Consider the following 19,824-nt stretch of genomic DNA (forward strand, 5'->3'; position numbering starts at 1 on the left):
TGTTGCTGCTCGCAGTCTTTCTCTAGTTGCAGCGAGCAGGGGCTATTCTTCGTTGTGGTGCACGGGGTTCTCATTGTGGTGGCTTCTCGTGTTGCAGAACACAGGCTCTAGGCGCACAGTCTCAGTAGTTGCAGCATGCAGGCTCAGTAGTTGCAGCACGCAGGCTCTAGAGCGCAGGCTCAGTAGTGTGGCGCATGGGCTTAGTTGCTCCGCAGCATGTGGGATCTTCTCGGACCAGGGCTCGAACCCGTGTCCCCTGTATTGGCAGGCGGATTCTTAACCACTGTGCCACCAAGGAAGTCCCCAGGCTTTTTTCTATTCATGTCTTCACCTGATTGGATGAGGCCCACCCTCATTATAGAGAGTAATCTGCTTTCCTTGAAGTTTACTGATTTAAATGTTGATCTCATCTCAAAAATACCTTCAAAAAAAGATCTAGAAGACTGTTTGACCAAATATCTGAGTACCATGGTCCTAGCCAAGTTGATACAAAATTAATCATCACAACAGAGAAGGGGGTCTGCTTCTGTCCCACCTTGGAGATGTTTGCCTTCTGTGTTACAGAGGAAGCCAGTGGGAGCTGCCTGGGAGTTTCACTTTCATGGTCCTGGACACAAGAGTTGCACGTCTGTCTCCCCTCTGGCCTGTGTGCTCCTGGGCCTGTTTTCCTTCCTTGCTGGGTGGGGTAAGTGCCCGATGAAACCTGGCAGGTGTCCATGTGTGTGCTGAGGAACTGGGCACACAGACACAGACCTCTTGGGACCTGTGTTTGCTCGGTGGCAGAACTAAAACCCGAGTGGCTGAGCCCTTGCCTTGCTGTGTGTCCCTGAACAAGTCAGCGCCCTCACTGGGTCTCTTTCTCCTCGCTGTTCTCATTAACTCTGAGTTCCCAGGCCATTGGGAACAGGGAGAAGGGGAAAGAGCCTCAAAAGATGACCTCTGAGAAAATAATCTAAAAAAACTATATATAGATATAACTGAATCACTTTGCTGTATACCTGAAGCTAACACAATATTGTAAATCAGCTATACTTCAATTAAAAAAAAAGAAAAACAAAAAAAGAAAGGAAAAAAAAAAAAGAAAAAAGATGACCGTTGGCCCCCTATGAAGTTATTTGCTTAACAAACACTTTACAGCTCTAGCCATGTGCCAGGTCCTGTTCTAAGCACTTTGCAAGTCTTTAATCCTTGCATTAAGCCTGTGAGACAGGTACCATTATTATCCCCATTTTATAGAGGGGGAAATCAAGGCACAAAAAGGACTGGCAATGTGCTCAAGGACACAGATGTCGCATGTATCAAGCCCTCATAGTCCAGCTCCAGAGGCTGCATTTTTTTTCTTTTCTTTTCTTTTTTTGCGGTACACGGGCCTCTCACTGCCGTGGCCTCTCCCGTTGCGGAGCACAGGCTCCGGACGCGCAGGCTCAGCGGCCATGGCTCACGGGCCCAGCCGCTCCGCGGCAATGTGGGATCTTCCCGGACCGGGGCACGAATCCGCGTTCCCTGCATCGGCAGGCGGACTCTCAACCACTGCGTCACCAGGGAAGCCCTGGAGGCTGCATTTTTAACCTTCAGTATTCCTTGAGAGCAGCTGAAAGGCTGATCATCACAGCTTGGGGGAGGGCAAAACCCTGGATTGAGGCAGCCGGCTTGGGAAGGTTCTGTGAGTTTCCTTTTCCCCAGACATGAGTTTCGGTTTCAGTCTCCGGGCATAGGAGTTCCTCATTCTCTTCTGCCTCCAGCTCTGCCATTAGCTGTCATCTCAGCAGCCAGCCAGAGCAATGGGAAACTGGGAGTCCCATCTCTACGAACGGCCTGCCCAGAAACTGGGTGAGTTTACCCAGGACAACCTGAGGCCCTTTGAAGACTGTCAGAAACAGATCGACCAGACCGTGGACACCATCTGTGCAGTCCTGCAGGAAGCTGAGCAGCTCCCCCTGGTGACCGGCGTGGCCGAAGTGAGTAGAAGGCTGGGGTCAGGGCTTCTGGGACCCAGAAGGCAGAGCGACTTGGTGCTGAGCACCTACCGTGTGCCGGGCCCTGGGCACACAAGAGACCATCTTGTCTAGCCCCACACTCAAGTGAGATGGTGGAATATGGTGTAGAGTTTAAGAGTACAGGTTGGGGAGCCGGTTCTACCCCTTACTACTCTGTGACGCAGGGCAGGTTGTTTAACCTCTCTGTGCCTCGGTATCTGAATTTGTAAAATGGGAGAGAAATAATACTCATTGCAAAGTGTTATGAGGCTTAAGCCCATAATGTTCTTGCACAGGGCTTGGTACAAAGTTAGTGCAGTAAATTAGCTGTGGTTACTTTTATTGTTTTTATTCTCCCCATTTTACAGAGGAGTAAACTGAGTCTACAAGACTTCAGTAAAACTACCCAAGGATGCTCTGTGTCTTCTCAACAGCAAGGGGTGGGGAGCTGTCATCAGTTAGAAATATTTGGTGCTATGGGCACAAACCCCAGGGTTGAGCCTGAAGATTCTGGACCTTTGGGGAAGAAAGGGTGCTGGGACGGGGCCAGGACCCTAGGGTGGGGAGGGGCTTATGGATGCCCACCACAAACCCCATGCTCTCCGGCACCGAAATCCCACTTCTCTGTAGTCACAGTGCTTTCTGGCCTCTGCCCTCACACACACCCACTAGCCCTAGCAGTAAAGATACCTGGACACTTGGTGTCTCCTACCTTGGCCCAGATGAGGAAACTGAAGCGTGGAGAAGTTATTTAATAGTTGGCATCTGACCTGGGATTTTAAGCCCAGGTAATCTGTTTGGGAGCATGCACCCTTAACCACTATATCATCCTACCTCTCAATATTGTTAACTTTTTTCTAATTAAAATATTAATCATACATACAAAAAGTGCACTGATCTAAGTGTACAGCCTGATGGATTGCCACAAACAACATACATGTGTAACCTACACCCAGATCAAGAAATAAAATATTCCCACCCCCGACCCAAGAGCCCCTGAACCCCCCATCCAGTCGCTACCCCCAGCCCCAGGCAACCACTCTCCTGACTTCTGACAGCATAGCATAGATTAGTTTTGCCTATTTTTAAACTTTGTATAGAGTGACCAACCATCCCAGTTTGCCCGGGACTGAAGGGTTTTCTGGGACATGGGCCTCTTGATGCTAAAACTGAGCATGTCCAGGGTAAACCAGACAGGTTGGTCACCCTGCATAAAAGAAATCATGCACTGTGTGGCTTTAGTGTGTGGGGTTTTGACCCATCTGTTGACAAAATTTATGTTGTTGTGTGCAGCTGTTGTTTATCATTTCATTGCTGTCATGTGTTCCCTATATGAATACACCACATTTGCCCATTCTACTGCTGATGGCCGTTCGAGTTGCCTCCAGTTTGGGGCTCGTAGGAAAAGGGCTGCTATGGGGCTTCCCTGGTGGCGCAGTGGTTGAGAATCCGCCTGCCAATGCAGGGGACACGGGTTCGAGCCCTGGTCCGGGAAGATCCCACATGCCACGGAGCAACTAAGCCCGTGAGCCACAACTACTGAGCCCTCGTGCCACAGCTACTGAAGCCCACGTGCCTAGAGCATGTGCTGCACAATGAGAGAAGCTACCGCAATGAGAAGCTGGTGCACCACAACGAAGAGTAGCCCCCGTTCGCCGCAACTAGAGAAAGCCCCCGCGCGCAGCAACAAAGACCCAACACAGCCAAAAATAATAAATAAATAATACAATAAATAAATTTATTTTTTTTAAAAGTGCTGCTATGGGTATCCTGATTCAGTTCTTTGGGTGGACAAATGAACATCTGCCACTCCGCTTTTAGACTATGTTGACATCTGGGGCTTTTGCTTGAGGTGAGAGATATTTCTGCCTGTCGGGGTGCCCTGCGACCCCAAAGGGTTCAGAGTCTCACATCCACTTCTCTGTTGCTGGCAGAGTGGCTCCTATGGCCGGAGAACGGTCTTGAGGGGCAACTCCGATGGTACCCTCGTCATCTTCATCGGTGGCCTTGAAAAATTCCAGGATCAGAAAAAAAGCCAACATGACCTCCTCAGCAAAATCTGGGCACAGTTGAAACGCTGTGAGCTCACGATGAAGCTGGCAGCCAAGATGGAGATCCAGAGCATCAGTGGCAACCTCACCATCCAGCTGTCCACAGAACAGCAGAGCATCACTTTCGAGATGCTGCCCGCCTTCAACGCTCTGGGTGAGCCCCCCTGTGTGTGGGGGGGGGGTGTGGAGGTTCAGGTCTGGAGGGGCTTGTCAAGAGAGCAAAGCCAGAAAAAGGGGTGGTAGATAGCCTGGCATCTGAATAAATACCCCTGGTGCTTTCCAAAATGAGGGACCGTAGACTTTCCCTCCTTCCTCTCTTTCCCTCTCTCTCTTTCTCTCTCTCTCTTCCTTCCTTTCTTTCTTCCTTTCCTTTCTTTCTTTTCTCACTGTGTGGCATGCAGGATCTTAGTTCCCCTACCAGGAATGGAACCTGCACCCCCTGCAGTGGAAGTGCAGAGTCTTAACCACTGGACCACCAGGAAAGTCCCGAGAGACCGTTGACTTTCAAAAGAGGAGATTCCTCCTACCCTGAGCTTACTCTCTTCTGTAGAATTTCTCCCTTATCTCCTAGTTGACTTTGGAGGAAATGTTCTAGATTCTGGAGTAGAGCATCTCAAACTGTGACACGCACACAAAGCACCTGAGAAACTTGTTAAAATGCAGGTTCTGATTCAGGAAACTGGGGTCCAGGATTCTATATTTCTAACCAGTGCCATGATATTGCTGCTCTTCTGTGGACTACACTGGAGGATTTAGACTAGAATAAATGCTGGTTAGAGATAGAGGATGGGGCAAACATCTGGGAAAAGTTCAGCTGGAGCAGGTATTTGGAATGTGCCTCTAATCAGGTCAACATCAAGGCAAAGATCTTCCATGGGCAACTGTTTGGATGGATGGATGGATGGTTGACTGGATAGATGGATGGATGGTTGATTGAATGGGTGAGACTAAGCATAGTTACAGCTTAGTCTCAAGCATAGGTACATATATTATCACAAACTTAAATACCAGAGCTGGAATTCAACCCCCATTAAACAAGTGAGGGGCTTCCCTGGTGGCGCAGTGGTTGAGAGTCCGCCTGCCAATGTAGGGGACGCGGGTTCGTGCCCCGGTCCGGGAAGATCCCACATGCCGCAGAGCAGCTGGGCCCGTGAGCCATGGCCGCTGAGCCTGCACGTCCGGAGCCTGTGCTCCGCAACGGGAGAGATCACAACAGTGAGAGGCCCACGTACCGCAAAAAACAAACAAACAAAAAAGAAAACAAGTGAGGAAGCAGAACAAAATGAATGTGTCCAGGGCCACACAGCCAGTTACTGACAGAACTAGAATAAAAGCCCAGGTCTTTTAAGCCCCAGGCCCAGTGCCTTCAAGGTGGACACACACACACACACACACACACACACACACCCTGACGACTTACATTCACAGAAAGGTGACCTAGTGCAGAGAAAAATGCACCAGTTTGCAAGGTAGGCAGCCTTGAATTCTCATCCTGGTCTTGCTACTAACCCACTTCTGCCAACTGTAAGATCAAGGCTAGAAACAGCTAACTTGCAGGACCTTTAGGATGATAAGGGCTGAGTATGCTTGCCTGACTCAAAGGAAGGCTGGAGTCAAGGTGAAGAGACAGAGTGTGACTCAGAATTCCTAGGAAATCCTATGTTCTGTCCTCTGGTTCAGAGCACGGTGGCTGGAGATTAGGCCAGAGCGCCCTCTGCTGGCTGCACTCCATCTCGCAAAGAATGATGTGAGAACGAAAAATCAGCTCTTCCTCACATGTAGTACCGAGAAGCTGCCACCAGATAGCGGCAGAGCTACACATTCCAAACAGATAACCTTTCCTAGACGGAAACAATAATGGTCGCTTTCTGAGAAAAGTAAACTACTGAGAAATTTTTAAATTACTTTCTGTACTAAATATTAGCCTAACTACATTTTATTATCTAGTAGGACAAGCCACCCCTCACCTTTTATGCAAATGCACCAGTCCTCTTACAGATGAAGCAATGAACGTGTGCTACCAAACCACATCCAGCCTTCCTTGTGGGCTCACCCAGGCCAGGTTCCATGAAAACCAAAAGTTCTGTTTCTGTTTCACACCAGGCTTAAGTGAGAAGCCCAGCCTCTGCACCTATCGAGAGCTCAAAAGATCCTTGGATATGGTGAAAGCCAGCCCCGGTGAGTTCTCGATCTGCTTCACTGAACTCCAGGAGAAGTTTTTTAGCAACCATCCCAGCAAGCTGAAGGATTTGATCCTCTTGGTAAAGTACTGGTGTCAAAAGGTAAACTTCAAATTGCATGTCTATTGCTATTATCCGTTTCCCTTTTACTGAGATAACTCACGTTCGGTAAAGTACAACAATGTTAAGAATACAGCTCAGGGATTTCCTGGTGGTCCCATGGTTAAGATGCTGTCCTCGCAGTGCAGGGGGTGCTGGTTCCAAACCTGGTGGGAGAACGAAGATCCCACATGCCGTGTGGGCAAAGAAAAAAAAAAAAGAATACAGCTCAATGTGTTTTTATAGCCTTTCAGGCAACACCCAGATCAAAATAGGGCACATTTCCTGCACTCCAGCAGGATGCACACTCCCAGTCCATGCTTCCCCCAAACAAACCACTATACTAGCATCTGGTACCACAAATTAGTTTTGCTTGTTTTTAAACTTGATGTCAATGGAATCATACTGCATGGACTTCGTGTTTGCCATCTTTTGCTCAATATGATGCCTGAGAGATTTGTCTGTGTTGTTGCAGGGAGTAGTGGTTCTTCATTGTTTTGTACTATTCCATTGCATTAATACACTGTACATGGATGCATTCTACTGCTGAGGGACATGTGGGTCATTCCCAAATTGGGGCTGTTATGAATTAGGTTACAGTGGATATTCCCCTACGTGTCTTTTTGTGAATTTAAGCAGTCATTCCTCTTGGGTAAATATGCAGGAGTGAGACTGCTGTGCTATAAGGTATACTTTATATATGTGTGTATGTGTGTGTGTGTGTGTGTGTGTGTGTGTGTGTGTGTATAGATATATACATATATACACACACACATATACCTTATATATATACACACATTACATATTTACATTATATATACCTTATCTGTGTATATATACATATATGAATATATATGTATATGTGTATACATATACACATGCATATATGAATAAATTTGTGGAATATATATATATATATATATATAACTTTAGTAAATACACCCAAATAGTTTTCCCAAATGGTTGTACCAAATCCCACTCCTGTCCGCAGTGTATGACAATTTCAGGTGCTCCACATTCTTATCAACACTTGTTGTCAGTCCATCGAATTTTAGCCATGATATCATTTCAATCATTGACAGGGGACATTGACTTCCTATAGACTTCTAGTTTCTTTTTTTTTTTTTTTTTTTGCAGTACGCGGGCCTCTCACTGCTGTGGCCTCTCCCGTTGCGGAGCACAGGCTCCGGACGCGCAGGCTCAGCGGCCATGGCTCACGGGCCCAGCCGCTCCGCGGCATGTGGGATCTTCCTGGACCGGGGCACGAACCCATGTCCCCTGCATCGGCAGGCGGACTCTCAACCACTGCACCACCAGGGAAGCCTCGACTCCTAGTTTCTTGATTTCAGACCCCTGGCATGGGCGGAACTGGGTTCCAAATTATCTGCTACACTTTTCTCCTTCCACAGTGCCAGGAAAAGCTGAAGGATTCATCCCTGCTGCCCCTGTATGCGCTGGAGCTGCTTACGGTCTATGCCTGGGAACAGGGGTGTGGAGCAGAAGACTTTGACATAACTGAGGCATCAGGACTGTTCTGGAGCTTATCAGGAAGCAGGAACAGCTATGTGTCTACTGGACAGTCAACTACAACTTTGAGGATAAGACTGTCCGCAACATCCTGCTGGGCCACCTCCGATCCCCGAGGTACCAAGCTTCCCACGGCCCTCTCTCCTTACCTCTTTATGTACATGCCAGTCTGTACCCCCTTAGAATGAGGGTGCATCCCTGTCTTTCCCAGCCAAGCATGCACCAAAAGAATGCCAGCAGCAGTGGGTAGGGAGGCAAAGAGAGGTCTGTCTGAAAGAGGGACGCTTCGATGCTTTTCACATTCTAAACCATTGTCACATTTTGTCCCAAAGCAAACACTTCCCCTCATAGAAGGAAGGGGCAAAGAGAGGAGGGGTCAACAGAAAGAGGAGACCGTTTTATTAGGTTATGAATGGAACATGCCTGTAAAGCGGAGAGCACTAGACACAGAGAACACCAGGACCAGAGAGGCTAGACATCTTAGACAGAGCACTTCAGCAATTGGAAGGAACTGCAGGAGGTAAAAATCCAGGTTTCCAGATGCCCAGTCCAGGCCTCTTTCCCCCAAGATGATTTCTCCTCCCAACTGATTTTTTTTAATCAAATTCATAGGCCAGTAATCTTGGATCCAACTGACCCAACCAGTAATGTGAGCGAAGATAACACCTGCTGGCAGCTGCTAAAACAAGAAGCTCAAACCTGGTTATCTTCTCTCAGGCTGAACGAGTCACCTGGACTGTCCTGGAATGTTCTGGTGAGAGGGCTTTCCAATATAGCTCGTGTCCTGCTGCAGGCAGGGCCCTCCCGATACTCAGACTGCAGTCTTATCCAAGATCACCGTGAGTTGGTTTCCCAGAGGTGCCATGACAAAGCACCATGCACTGGTGGCTTAAAGCAACAGAAATTTACTCTTTCACAGTTTGGGGGGCTAGGAATCCAAGATCAAGATGTGGACAGGGCCATGCTCACTCTGAAGGCTCTAGGGAAAAGTCCTTCCTCACGTCTTCCAGCTTCTGGTGGCCGTTCGCGGTCCGTGGCTTGTGGCAGCAACACTCCAATCTCTGCCTCTGTTGTCACATGGCCTTCTCTTGTGTGTCTTCACAATGTCCTCCCTCCAGGCATGTCTGTCTCTGTGTCTCTCTCCTCTTCTTATAAGGACACCAGCCGTACTGGATTAGGGACCACAGTAATGACCTCGTCTTAACTTGATTACCTGTTTGCAAAGACCCTATTTCCATATAAGGTCACATTCATAGGGCCTAGAGGTTGGGACTTCAACATATCTTTTAGGGGGACACAATTCAGTCTATAACACACCATTAGGGACCTCCCCTTCCATTAAAATGATAGTAATGTGCAAAATTGAACAAAGAGAAAAGGCGGGCACCTGCAGATGAGAGATTTCAATTAGTTTCTGCAAGAGAGAAAGCAGGTGAGAAGGTGGTGACAGATGAAATGGAGCAGAGCCCAAGAGACGTGGGTGGCAGTCACCCCTGCGGATGCTGGGACAACCTCTGAGCTCTACTGAAGCAGGCGTTGGGGGCGAGAGCGAGAAGTGAGGCTGCAAATGGGAGAACTAATGAAGGGCCAGAAGCATTGGGTTTTCCCCTCCCATCCCCCAAAGGAGAAGCACATCTATCAACACAAATTTGATTATATCTGCAAAGTCCCATTTTCCATACAGGGTAACAGTCGTAGAGCAGGACGTGGACTTTGGGCGGCAGGGGTGGATATCACTATTCTCCCTCCCACTAGCAAGAAGTAGGCTGCCTCTGCAGACTGAGGCCTGACCAGAGCATGCAGAACAGGGAAGAAAAGATGCTCAGGTGAGGTGTCATGACCTGTGGTCCATGGAGCGCATCCCATCTGATGTTTTCTACTGAAGAGGAGAGAACTTCACTTTTATGCAGATGTCAGACCCCATTTAGACATCAGAATATGGTTTCCTTCCAAAAGTGACCACAAGTACAAGGGAGTGAGCAGGTCCCAACCTCCACGGTCCCATTGGATTAGAGAACAGGTAACTGTCCCTTCAGACTGAACACACAGCCCCTCTGACTCCAGGACGGCCTTCTCTTCAACACACTTAGACGGAACAGCATCCCCTGGTGTGGAGGGTTGAATAGTGTCCCGCAAAATTCATGTCCACCCGGATCCTCAGAATGTGACCTTCTTTGGAAGTAGGGTCTTTGCAGGTATTACTAGTTAAGAGGTCATCCTGGATCAGTGTGGACCCTGAATCCAATGACTGGCGCCCTTATAAGGAGACACACAGGGACACAGACACAGAAGGGAGAAAGCCACGTGACAAGGAGGCAGGGGTCAGAGTGATGCAGCCACAAGCCAGGGAAGGCCGTGGACTGCCAGAAGCTGGAAGACACAGGAAGGATTTCCCCTAGAGCCTTGGAGGGAGCACGGCCCTGCCTACACTTCGACTGCAGACGTCTAGAAACGTGATTTGTTACGGCTGTTCAGGGAAACCAATCCACCGGGGCACAGGGTGTTTAACAGAGGCTGATAGAACCTTGAAAAAGGAATAATGTGATCATCAGAAGTCAAAAATACCTGTAATAAATGGGAAAATAAGGAAGGAACAGAGCAGTACGAGAAGCCAAGAGGTGCCGGCCATTTGTGGACGGTCCCAGAACAGAAAGTGGAAACTAGACAGTAATTTGGAGCCAGGTCTTCACAGACCTGTTGGGAGAAGGATCCAGATCCCTTCTAGAGGGTAAAAGGAGCAACTAGGAGAGGTTCTGTTTCTGGGGGATCTTGGGTACCACCCGAAACTCTCAGGTATGCTCTTGGGATATGTCAATGCAAGAACTCAGGATGACAAAGGTACCAGCAGGAGAGTTGAGAGCAGGAGGGAGAGATGGGGGAGCAGAGCAGGCAGGGGAGGAAGCGGGGGTGGGGGACAGGCGGCTGGCAGGGGGCGTCTCACAGCGGGCTCCTTCCACAGACTGCACTGCTCTACATGACCCCAGGCCGTCTTCTAGACAAGTTCATCAAGGACCTTCTCCAGCCCAACAGGACTTTCCTAGATCAGATCAAGAAAGCTGTTGACATCATCTGTAAGTTTCTTAAGGAAAATTGCTTTCGACATTCAACTACAAAGTGTCAGAAGATTGTCAAGGTGAGCAATGGCCTTTCTCTTTGTTATTGGCGGGGACTAAGCCGTTCCTGTAACTCTGCAATGCTCCTGACCACTGGAAGTGTGAGGACAAAGTGTGAGGGGGGGAAGCAGGGGAGATGGGCAACTAGGACCCTGGTTTTTAGTGGAGGGTGCTGATGCACTGCTTACGCCATTCGCAATAGACTTTTGGGGGGTGCACATTGTGCGGCTTGCGGCATCCTAGTTCCCCGACCAGGGACTGAGCCCGGCCCACGGCAGTGAAAGTGCCGAGTTCTAATCACAGTAGACTTCTGATTCTGTGTTAACCTCCGCGAGCTGCTGGCAACGCTTGCCGGTGCTTGGCTTGTGGTGCCTCACTCCAATCTCTGCCTCCCTCTCCCCGTCCCCTTCTCCTCTGGGTCTTTCTTCTCTTCCCTTCTAAGAACACTTGTCATTGGATTTAGGGCCCGCAGAACCCGAACTTCATTACATCTATAAAGACCCTTTTTCCAGATAACATCTCATTCACACATGTTGCCAGCAGACATCTCTTTTGGGGGGGCCACCATTCAAACCACAGCAGATTCTAAGCTCCATGTGTATTAAAACAAAAAGTGACAGTCTTCCTAGTTTCAATTCATCCCATCAACTGAGCTAGAGATTCAGCAGATGGGGCCATTCTTGTCCAAGACTCCAAGGTCACGCGCTGACACACTTGCCTCCGTCTGTTGGCCACCAACCAGATAACTGTGTGTCCAGGGTCACAAGAAGGGAGGGGGAAAAGTGCTGACCTGTGAGCAAGAACATTTGCCGTGATGCAAAAAAACAGATCTGTGTGCATGCTGCCCTGGGACGGGTCTGGGGACCAGTACCGACGTCCCACACGCCATGAGTAAAATGTCTCACGAGGTTAATTTGAGGGAAAACAAGACTGGCTGTGTTCATGGTCAGTGAACCATTGTTGAAGCATTCATTTTGTCCTCTGCTTCCCCAGCCTCTCATTAACATGATAGTAAATAAATAAGAAACGTTAATGACACAGCAAAGAAGAAAATAGGAAGAGAGCCTTTGGCCGATAGGAAGTTGCTTTCTATCTTCCTGAAGTTGGTTGCAAGAGTTGTCTGCTGAGGTGATGGGGGACGTGCCACCTGGAGGATGCAGGGAGGGGGCTGTGGCCTGGGAGACCAGCTGCATAAATGAAGTGGCATGGACCAGGGATGAATGGAGCACCTGTGTACAGGAAGCTCCACTCCCTCCCCTCGCCTCCTAGGCCGTGTAGCCAGGCATTCACTACGCATGGGTAAAATAAACATTGCTGTTGCAGAAATCAAATGAGCTTTCTGGGGAAAACCAGGAAAACATGCATGAGGGTTGATGCTCAGAGCAAATCCCACCAAGTTGTGGCATTGAGAGAGCTCCCTGCGAAGCTGGCTTCTCCCCGACTCACCCTCAAAGAAGCCCATCAGCTAAGGAGCTGTGCCTTCAGGGAGAACTTCACAAAACAGACAGAATGAACCTGTGTGCCTGCCTAAGCTGCCTCGTGCAGAGCTTGGCAAGCCAGGGCCAGCGAGCTAAGAGTGGTTTTACTTTTTTTTTTTGCGGTAGGCGGGCCTCTCTCTGCGGTGGCCTCTCCCGTTGCGGAGCACAGGCTCCGGACGCGCAGGCTCAGCGGCCATGGCTCACGGGCCCAGCCGCTCCGTGGCATGTGGGATCTTCCCGGACTGGGACACGAACCCGTGTCCCCTAGCATCGGCAGGCGGACTCTCAACCACTGCGCCACCAGGGAAGCCCCGGTTTTACATTTTTACATAGTTGAAGAAGAAGGAGAAGAAGGGAGAGGAGGAAGAGGAAGGGGAAAAGGAGGAGGATGGGGGGGAGAAAAGTGAGGAGCGGGAAGTAGAAGCTTATGTGGCAGAGACACACGTAGCCCACAAAGCCTAAAATATGTATCAGCTAATGCTTTACGGAAAGTTTGCCGACCCCTGCATCTAAATGATGAATATTCATCCAATGGTCCCCAGATTGCAGGAGGGAAGAGATGACGTCAGGCTTGCCTTAGTTTGATTTATTTCAGGTCACAGAAATTCAAATAAAGCTACATACTCTTTTTTGTCTGTTTGTCCAGAGTATACTGTAAATGGACATCTTGAGGACTGTATTTCATAAGATCAAGTATGCAAAGGGATCTATATAGTGTCTAACAGAGCACATTCAGCTGATATTAATACAGTGCCTTGTGTTTAAAATTTGCTCATTGCGTATTGATCCATTCGAATTTTGTTTTATCTAGGGGGAAGATTTTAGATTTTCACTATTCAGGATTTTTTTTCTCACTATGGTCTCTTTTTAAAATTTATTTATGTTTATTGAAGTACAGTTGCTGTACAATATTATATAAGTTACAGGTGTACGGTATAGTGATTCTCAATCTTTAAAGGTTATACTCCATTTATAGTTATTATAAAATATTGGCTATATACCCCATGTTGTACAATATAACCTTGTAGCTTATCTTACTGCTAATAGTGTATACCTCTTACGTCCCCACCCCTGTAGTGCCCCTCCCCACTTCCCTCTCCCCACTGTAACCACTAGTTTGTTCTCCATGTCTGTGAGTCTGTAAAGCTACGTTAGTCCTTACCAGAAACCTTTAGGAAGTTGACTTGAGAAGCGGGTCATTTATAACTAGCCCATCCATTGTTTGTGGGCAAATTCACACATCAAATGGCATGAGATGAGCCACCTTTGGAACCAGATGATTCTATTTGTTTGGAAAATGAAACACTCTGCTTCGGAATCAGCGCTAACTGGAGACTCGAACGTGGCACCGCTCCCGGCAACCTCATTAATTAGCCCAACGGGCGCCAGCCCATGGGGGTGAGGGCTCAGGCTCTAGAAAATGCTGTATCTCCAGTTGCCTTTGCTTCCCGGGGGGGGGGGGGGAGGGGTCAACCGCCAAAGGCACGGCTCTGAAGAGCGGCTCCGATGCCGACCTTGTTGTGTTCGCGGACCCGCTGAAAAGCTACACCTCCCAGAAAAACGACAGATGCAACATCATCAAGGAAATCCATAAGCAACCGGAAGCCTGTCAGCGGGAGAAGGATTTTGAAGTGAAGTTTGAGATTTCAAAATGGAAGGCTCCCCGGGTGCTGAGCTTAACTCTGAAATCCAAAGTCCTCAACGAAAGTGTTGACTTTGATGTGCTGCCTGCATTTAATGCCCTAGGTAAGACTCCTAAGGTTTGAGCTTCTGGAGGAGGAAGAGGGATTCTGGTGTGATGGGGGGAGGTGGTGGAGCGGGAAGTCACGTGACTTACTGATCGGACCTGGTCCAGTGCCCCAACAGGTGGCATTCATAATGACAGCAATACCTTACACCTGTATACATTTTCATTCTCATTTATTTTAATCCTACGACGGCCAGAACCCACATCTTATACTCCCATGGTGTCATTCACAACATCTATCAAAGAATGGGGTACACGGGAATTCAGTACACATTTATAGATAAAATGCCTCAAGTAGTAGGGAAGGAAATGAAAAAAACAGACTGTGGGAGAAATTCTGAGGCAAAGACAGGAAATCTGGGTGTTCGCCTTCCATCTTAGGCAAAAACTCCTTTAGAAATTCAATTCGTGAGTGACAGATACACAATGGTGTATTAAAGAAACCAAGGAAGGGCTTCCCTGGTGGCGCAGTGGTTGAGAGTCCGCCTGTCGATGCAGGGGACACGGGTTCGTGCCCCAGTCCGGGAGGATCCAACATGCCACGGAGCGGCTGGGCCCGTGAGCCATGGCCGCCGAGCCTGCGCGTCCGGAGCCTGTGCTCCGCAACGGGAGAGGCCACAACAGTGAGAGGCCCGCGTACCGCCAAAAAAAAAAACAAACCAAGGCTATTTCAGGCATTTTCCAAATCAAAATGAAGAAGACTCTGGTACCTTCCCTCTGAATGGTTCTTAGGGTCTTTAGAGAGGAAATGACAGTATATAGATAGGGGGTCAGCTAACTTTTTAAATAAAAGGCAAGATAGCAAATATTTTCAGCTTTAAGGACCATAAGGTATCTGTCACAACTGCTCAAGTCTGCCTTTGTAGCTTGAAAACAGCCACAGACGATACATTAATAAGTGGGCATGACTGTGTTCCGATGAAACTTTATTTACAAAAACAAGCAGGCGGCCAGATTTAGTCTGGGGGCCAGAGTTGGCAAACTTCAGATCAGCACTGTCTAGAAGGCCTTTCTGGGATAACGAAAATGTCCTCTATCTGTGTTCTGTATCTATTGAGAGCTTGAAATGTTGCCAGTACGAGTAAGGAACTAAATTTCTCATTTGATTTTCCTTTAATGAGTTTGAATGCAAATAGCCACCTTGGCTGATGGCTACCCTGTTGGACAGTGCAGGTCTAGATAAACGCTTTAATAATAAATACCACCTATACTCATATAAACCATGTAACTTTTAATATCTCATTACTCTGGAGATGCCCCCGATATCTTAGACATCAGTAATTCACATACACTAATAGAGTTCAAAATAATTTCCCAGAATTAAATTATAGTTGTCAACAGTGTTTTGAAATCTGTTACTTTCTATACAGATTAAAGCATAATGTAAATTTCTTCCGCATGTTAGGTGAACTGAAGTCTGACTCTACACCCAGCCCCAGGATCTATGCTGACCTCATCTATTTGCATAAATCCTCAGACGCCCTGGGGAGAGAATTTTCTACCTGTTTCACGGAGCTACAGTGCAATTTCGTTTGCTCCCGACACACCAAACTGAAGGATTTGATTTGCCTGACTGGTACAAATGGGTACGACAGCTCTTGTCCTGGCCACCTGGTTATTATTTTTATCAGTACTCTGTGACCATGAAACCGGCACTTGTGCTCACTGTCTCCCATGCTGGGGGCTGGACCACATTACAGAATCTTCCCATGCCTAACCCTGAGTATCTTTGTGGAGTTCCCATCACTAACCCCATTGAGATGGGTCAGATGTAAGCATCTCCTCCCAACAAAGCTGCCACACATGGTTTATTTTGCTTTTTCTCTGACATCCAAAGAATTCTGCAGGAATCCAAGTTATCGTGCCTCCAAAGGGCAGATGAAGTTGGGATTTTCATGCCTGCAAGTCACCAGCGTGGCTTATCTGCTGCTAGGTGTCCATAATTAATAGACACAGATGCTACCTCTTGGAAGGCAGGTTGAAGCGACAGGCAGCAGCAGGGGCTGCATTTTCTATACTGGTTCGCCTCCCTCCACTTCCATCCGTCTGCCACAGGGTAGTTTCTAAGTATTCTCATGACAGCAGACACCCAGCACAACAGCACCTCTTTCAGGAGATGTCTCCTTTCTGTGTCCAGCTTCCTGAAACCCGAGGAGACTGAACCCTGTGGTTTCCACGTCTACACCCAGCCCCAGGGTGCTCAGAGTGCTCAGGGCTGCAGGGTGACCTTGAGCAAGTCGCTTCACTTCCCCATGACTTCAGCATGGCGACCTCTGCCCGCTGTGTAGGGATGCTGGGGGATCAGGAGTGAATGACGTAGGTGGAATGTCTGGCCCCATAATTAGCACACAGTGGGTCTTTAGTAAATGGTACTATGTTATAACTCTAGGACGGTACATACAGCCAAAGCACAACAAAGAAGCCTGCGTGGGCTGCCTTTAAGCTGCAAAGTGACCCTTCCCAGACCAGTCCCAGCGCTGCGTCTCGAGACCTGGGTGCCCTACTGCGGCCCCAGCAGTCCTTCACGTGCACCCTCTAAGGCTCTTGCTACGCTCATTTCGCCTTCCTGCTCTAACCAGTATCGTCTGATGTTCCCACCCTTCCCTCAGTGTGGAAGCAAACTGAAGCAAAAGGGGTCTCTGCCCCCCAAATATGCCTTGGACCTGCTTACCATCTACGCCTGGGAGCAGGGGAGCGGGGCGCAGGATTTTGACACGGCTGAAGGTTTCCGGACGGTCCTGGAGTTGGTCACAAACTAGCAGCATCTCTGTGTCTTGTGGATGGTCAGCTACAACTTTGATGATGAGATTGTGAGGCGCTTCCTCCCGACCCAGATCCAGAGAACCGGGTGCCCCAAACCTCAGCCCCCTCCATTTCTTAACCTGATTCCCTCCAACGCTATTTTGGTGACCTGAATTCACCTCCCGTGGGGTCCTGATCCATTATTCCTCCTGTGAAACTGAGAAGGGAATGTGCTGACCGTCAGAACCGCCCACAGTCTCCAGGGGTAAAATCCCAGGGAGGCAGGAGAAAGGTCATCAGGAGGAACAAAGAAGGAAGGACCAAGGTACCAGGTCCCTGAGTTGCTTTCATCTTTCTAGGTCAGAAGGAAAAGCATGGATTCATTAGCAGGTCTAAAAGGTGTGGAAGTTGGAAGTGTATTCCTGAGAAATAATGCTATTATTCTCTGCTGGTGTATCCTGCAGGCTGTTTATTAGATCAGGTTTTATCTCCCCTTTCCAACCTCCATCCCACAAAACCTTTATCCTTCAAGAATAGGAAGGAATCTTAGTGTATCCACTCAGCACCAGCAGCAGGGAACCAAAACAGTGGAAGCAAAAGAAAAGAGAAGAGAGAAAAGAAAGAAACATGGAGAAAGAATAGAGGAGAAAAAAAAAAAGACAACAAGATACCCTGGCTTGCCTACCATGGGTGTGACCTACTTGACAGTAGAGTTGATTAAATGATACATTATATTTCAGTTGCCCTAGCATGGAGAGATGTTTATAGAATGCCTTCATGTGTATAAGAATGAACAGCTTTCAAAACTTTTCTGACAAATATGATTTAATTCTAGGAAATCACTTTGAACTGTATTGGTACATTTGCATTACGGACATCTAAGCTAGAAAGACACATTGTTTTATTACGAAGAGTAGAATGGGCCCCCAATTCTGAGGCCACTGGTTCTAAAAAGCATGCCTCTAATGACTTCTAATCTCTCGTTTAGGCCTGTGATCTTGGACCCAGCCGATCCTACTGGCGACGTGGGTGGAGGGGACCATTGGTGTTGGCATCTTCTAGCAGAAGAAGCTACTGAATGGCTGTTGTCTCTCTGTTTCCGAGACGGGTCGGGTTGTCCCATACAATCGTGGAACGTGCCAGTAAGAATCATCTAAAGGAAGTGTCATCTGGAGATTACCCTGGGACAGGCCGAAATCAAAGAGCTTCCCTGCTATGGCAACTTGGGATTCACTCAGCCACAAATAACAGATAACCCAACTCAGGAGCCTAAACGACTGGGTTTTTTCTTCCCATAACAAGAAATCCTAAGGCAGGCGACCTAGGACTCGCACAACAGCTCCACTGGACTTTCCCCAGGAGCAGATCACCTCCACCGTGGCACTTGGTACTGGGGGCTGGATAGCTCTTCGTGGTAGGGGCCGTCTTGGGCAGTGTTAAGTCTCTACCCACCAGATGCAGTAGCACCACCCCCGAGTGCAACAACCAAAAATGCCTCCAGACGTGACCAAGGGTCCCCTGGGGCACACTCATCCCCAGCTCTTCCTAGCTCCACCCTCTTTAGTTGTTCATTTGAGTCTTCGTGGCACTGAGAGTGGCTATTGCACCTCCAGGTGGCGGGTCCATGGTGAGGTTGGAGGAACAGAAAGGGGGAGGATACCCACCCAGGTAGCTTATTAGAAGCTTCATCCAGCAAACTCTCTTACTCAAGCTGCAGCTACCTGTACCCGAAAAGTGGCTCCAGAAAGGGGGGTGAGAGTTGGGTCAGCCAGCCAAGAGTGCCTGCCACCCCTGTCCAAAGCTCCACCGCCAACCAAGATACCTGCCACCAGGTATACTTGGTTCCCCCATCAGGTTCTCTGTCAACAAGTACCCAAAACTGTCCCTGGTAGTAGTCACCTTCTCAGATACGCTTCCTTCTTTCTTTTTGGTTTTTTTTTCTGTCTCTTTTAACCAATGGTTCTAACTGCTTGGAGATGTATTATTCTCGCACGTATATTTCTTTCTTTCTAGACAGGGCAGTCACCAGGAAGCTGGGGAGCAGGGACACATTCTATTGTCAGTGAGATGCACTTATTCAGGAGGTGTAGATTCCTGGAATAATAATGCTGGAAGAAACTTCTAGAGACCACCAGGCAACTGCTTTTTTTTTTTATGGTTAATAAACTACAAAATTTACAAACCCAAGCCTGAATGAACGGTATTACTCTACTTCATATTATCATTATTGGTATAACGTATTAGCCATGACTGATAGCAAAAATCATTGTACATAATAAATATTGTGCTTTATTTAGAAAGATGACTTATAAGCACTGCTGTAGGCCTGCTAGATAGGGCTTTGATTTTCTAATAATACTATTAAGTTATCTAATCTATTCAAAATAGCTTGACCGATGGCCACAATCTATGTTTTTCAGGTGACTGGTATGATTAGAAATTTGGCTTACGACTAAGGCACGAGGCTGTTTTCTAGGAAAAGTTATTATCATCGTCAATGGGTCGGCCCACAAAGTTTATTTGTCCTCGCAAACACTGTCTGAAGCACGACGCCCCCTCTGCCCGCTCTGTTCGGCAGAAGAGGAGAGCGGAAATCCCACCATGTGCTTTATACCATGACTGGCCACATTCAGGCCCCTTGAGGAGGCGGTTCTGAGGAGCTAAACTCTGGTCCTCTTCCTTCTCTGTAATCTCATCTGAACAATTTAATGCACGTCCATGGCCTCCCCCACCCCTGACAGGCAGTTGCTTTTAAAGAATCGGTCACTGTGTGAAAGAGTAGCCCATTCTTCCCTTGACGGCCCCCACTGCTCCTTCCCTCGCTTCTTCAACTCCTCTTGAAATCAAGACCTCCACGTCCTTCGTAAAGCCTCACCTCGCCTTGCTGAAGTCTCGTTCCGTGTGTGAGCTC

The 19,824-nt window shown here is 48.2% G+C and overlaps 1 protein-coding gene across 1 annotated transcript; it reads left to right on the forward strand.

Moving 5' to 3' along the window:
• Nucleotides 1–1,511: 1,511 nt before the first annotated feature.
• OAS2 (2'-5'-oligoadenylate synthetase 2) lies at nt 1,512–19,107 on the forward strand. The gene is given in 13 exon segments (XM_027124636.1): nt 1,512–1,958; nt 3,911–4,181; nt 6,131–6,309; nt 7,716–7,821; nt 7,824–7,950; nt 8,446–8,587; nt 10,793–10,966; nt 13,891–14,170; nt 15,577–15,741; nt 15,744–15,757; nt 16,781–17,019; nt 17,902–18,077; nt 18,931–19,107. Coding segments are annotated over 13 exon segments (2,136 nt in total). The 5' UTR covers nt 1,512–1,781; the 3' UTR covers nt 19,017–19,107.
• The last annotated feature ends 717 nt before the right edge of the window (nt 19,108–19,824 follow it).

This window comes from Aethalodelphis obliquidens, unplaced genomic scaffold (genome assembly GCF_003676395.1).
Source record: "Aethalodelphis obliquidens isolate GAN/ISIS:26980383/991018 unplaced genomic scaffold, ASM367639v1 scaffold28, whole genome shotgun sequence".
NCBI lineage: Eukaryota > Metazoa > Chordata > Mammalia > Artiodactyla > Delphinidae > Aethalodelphis > Aethalodelphis obliquidens.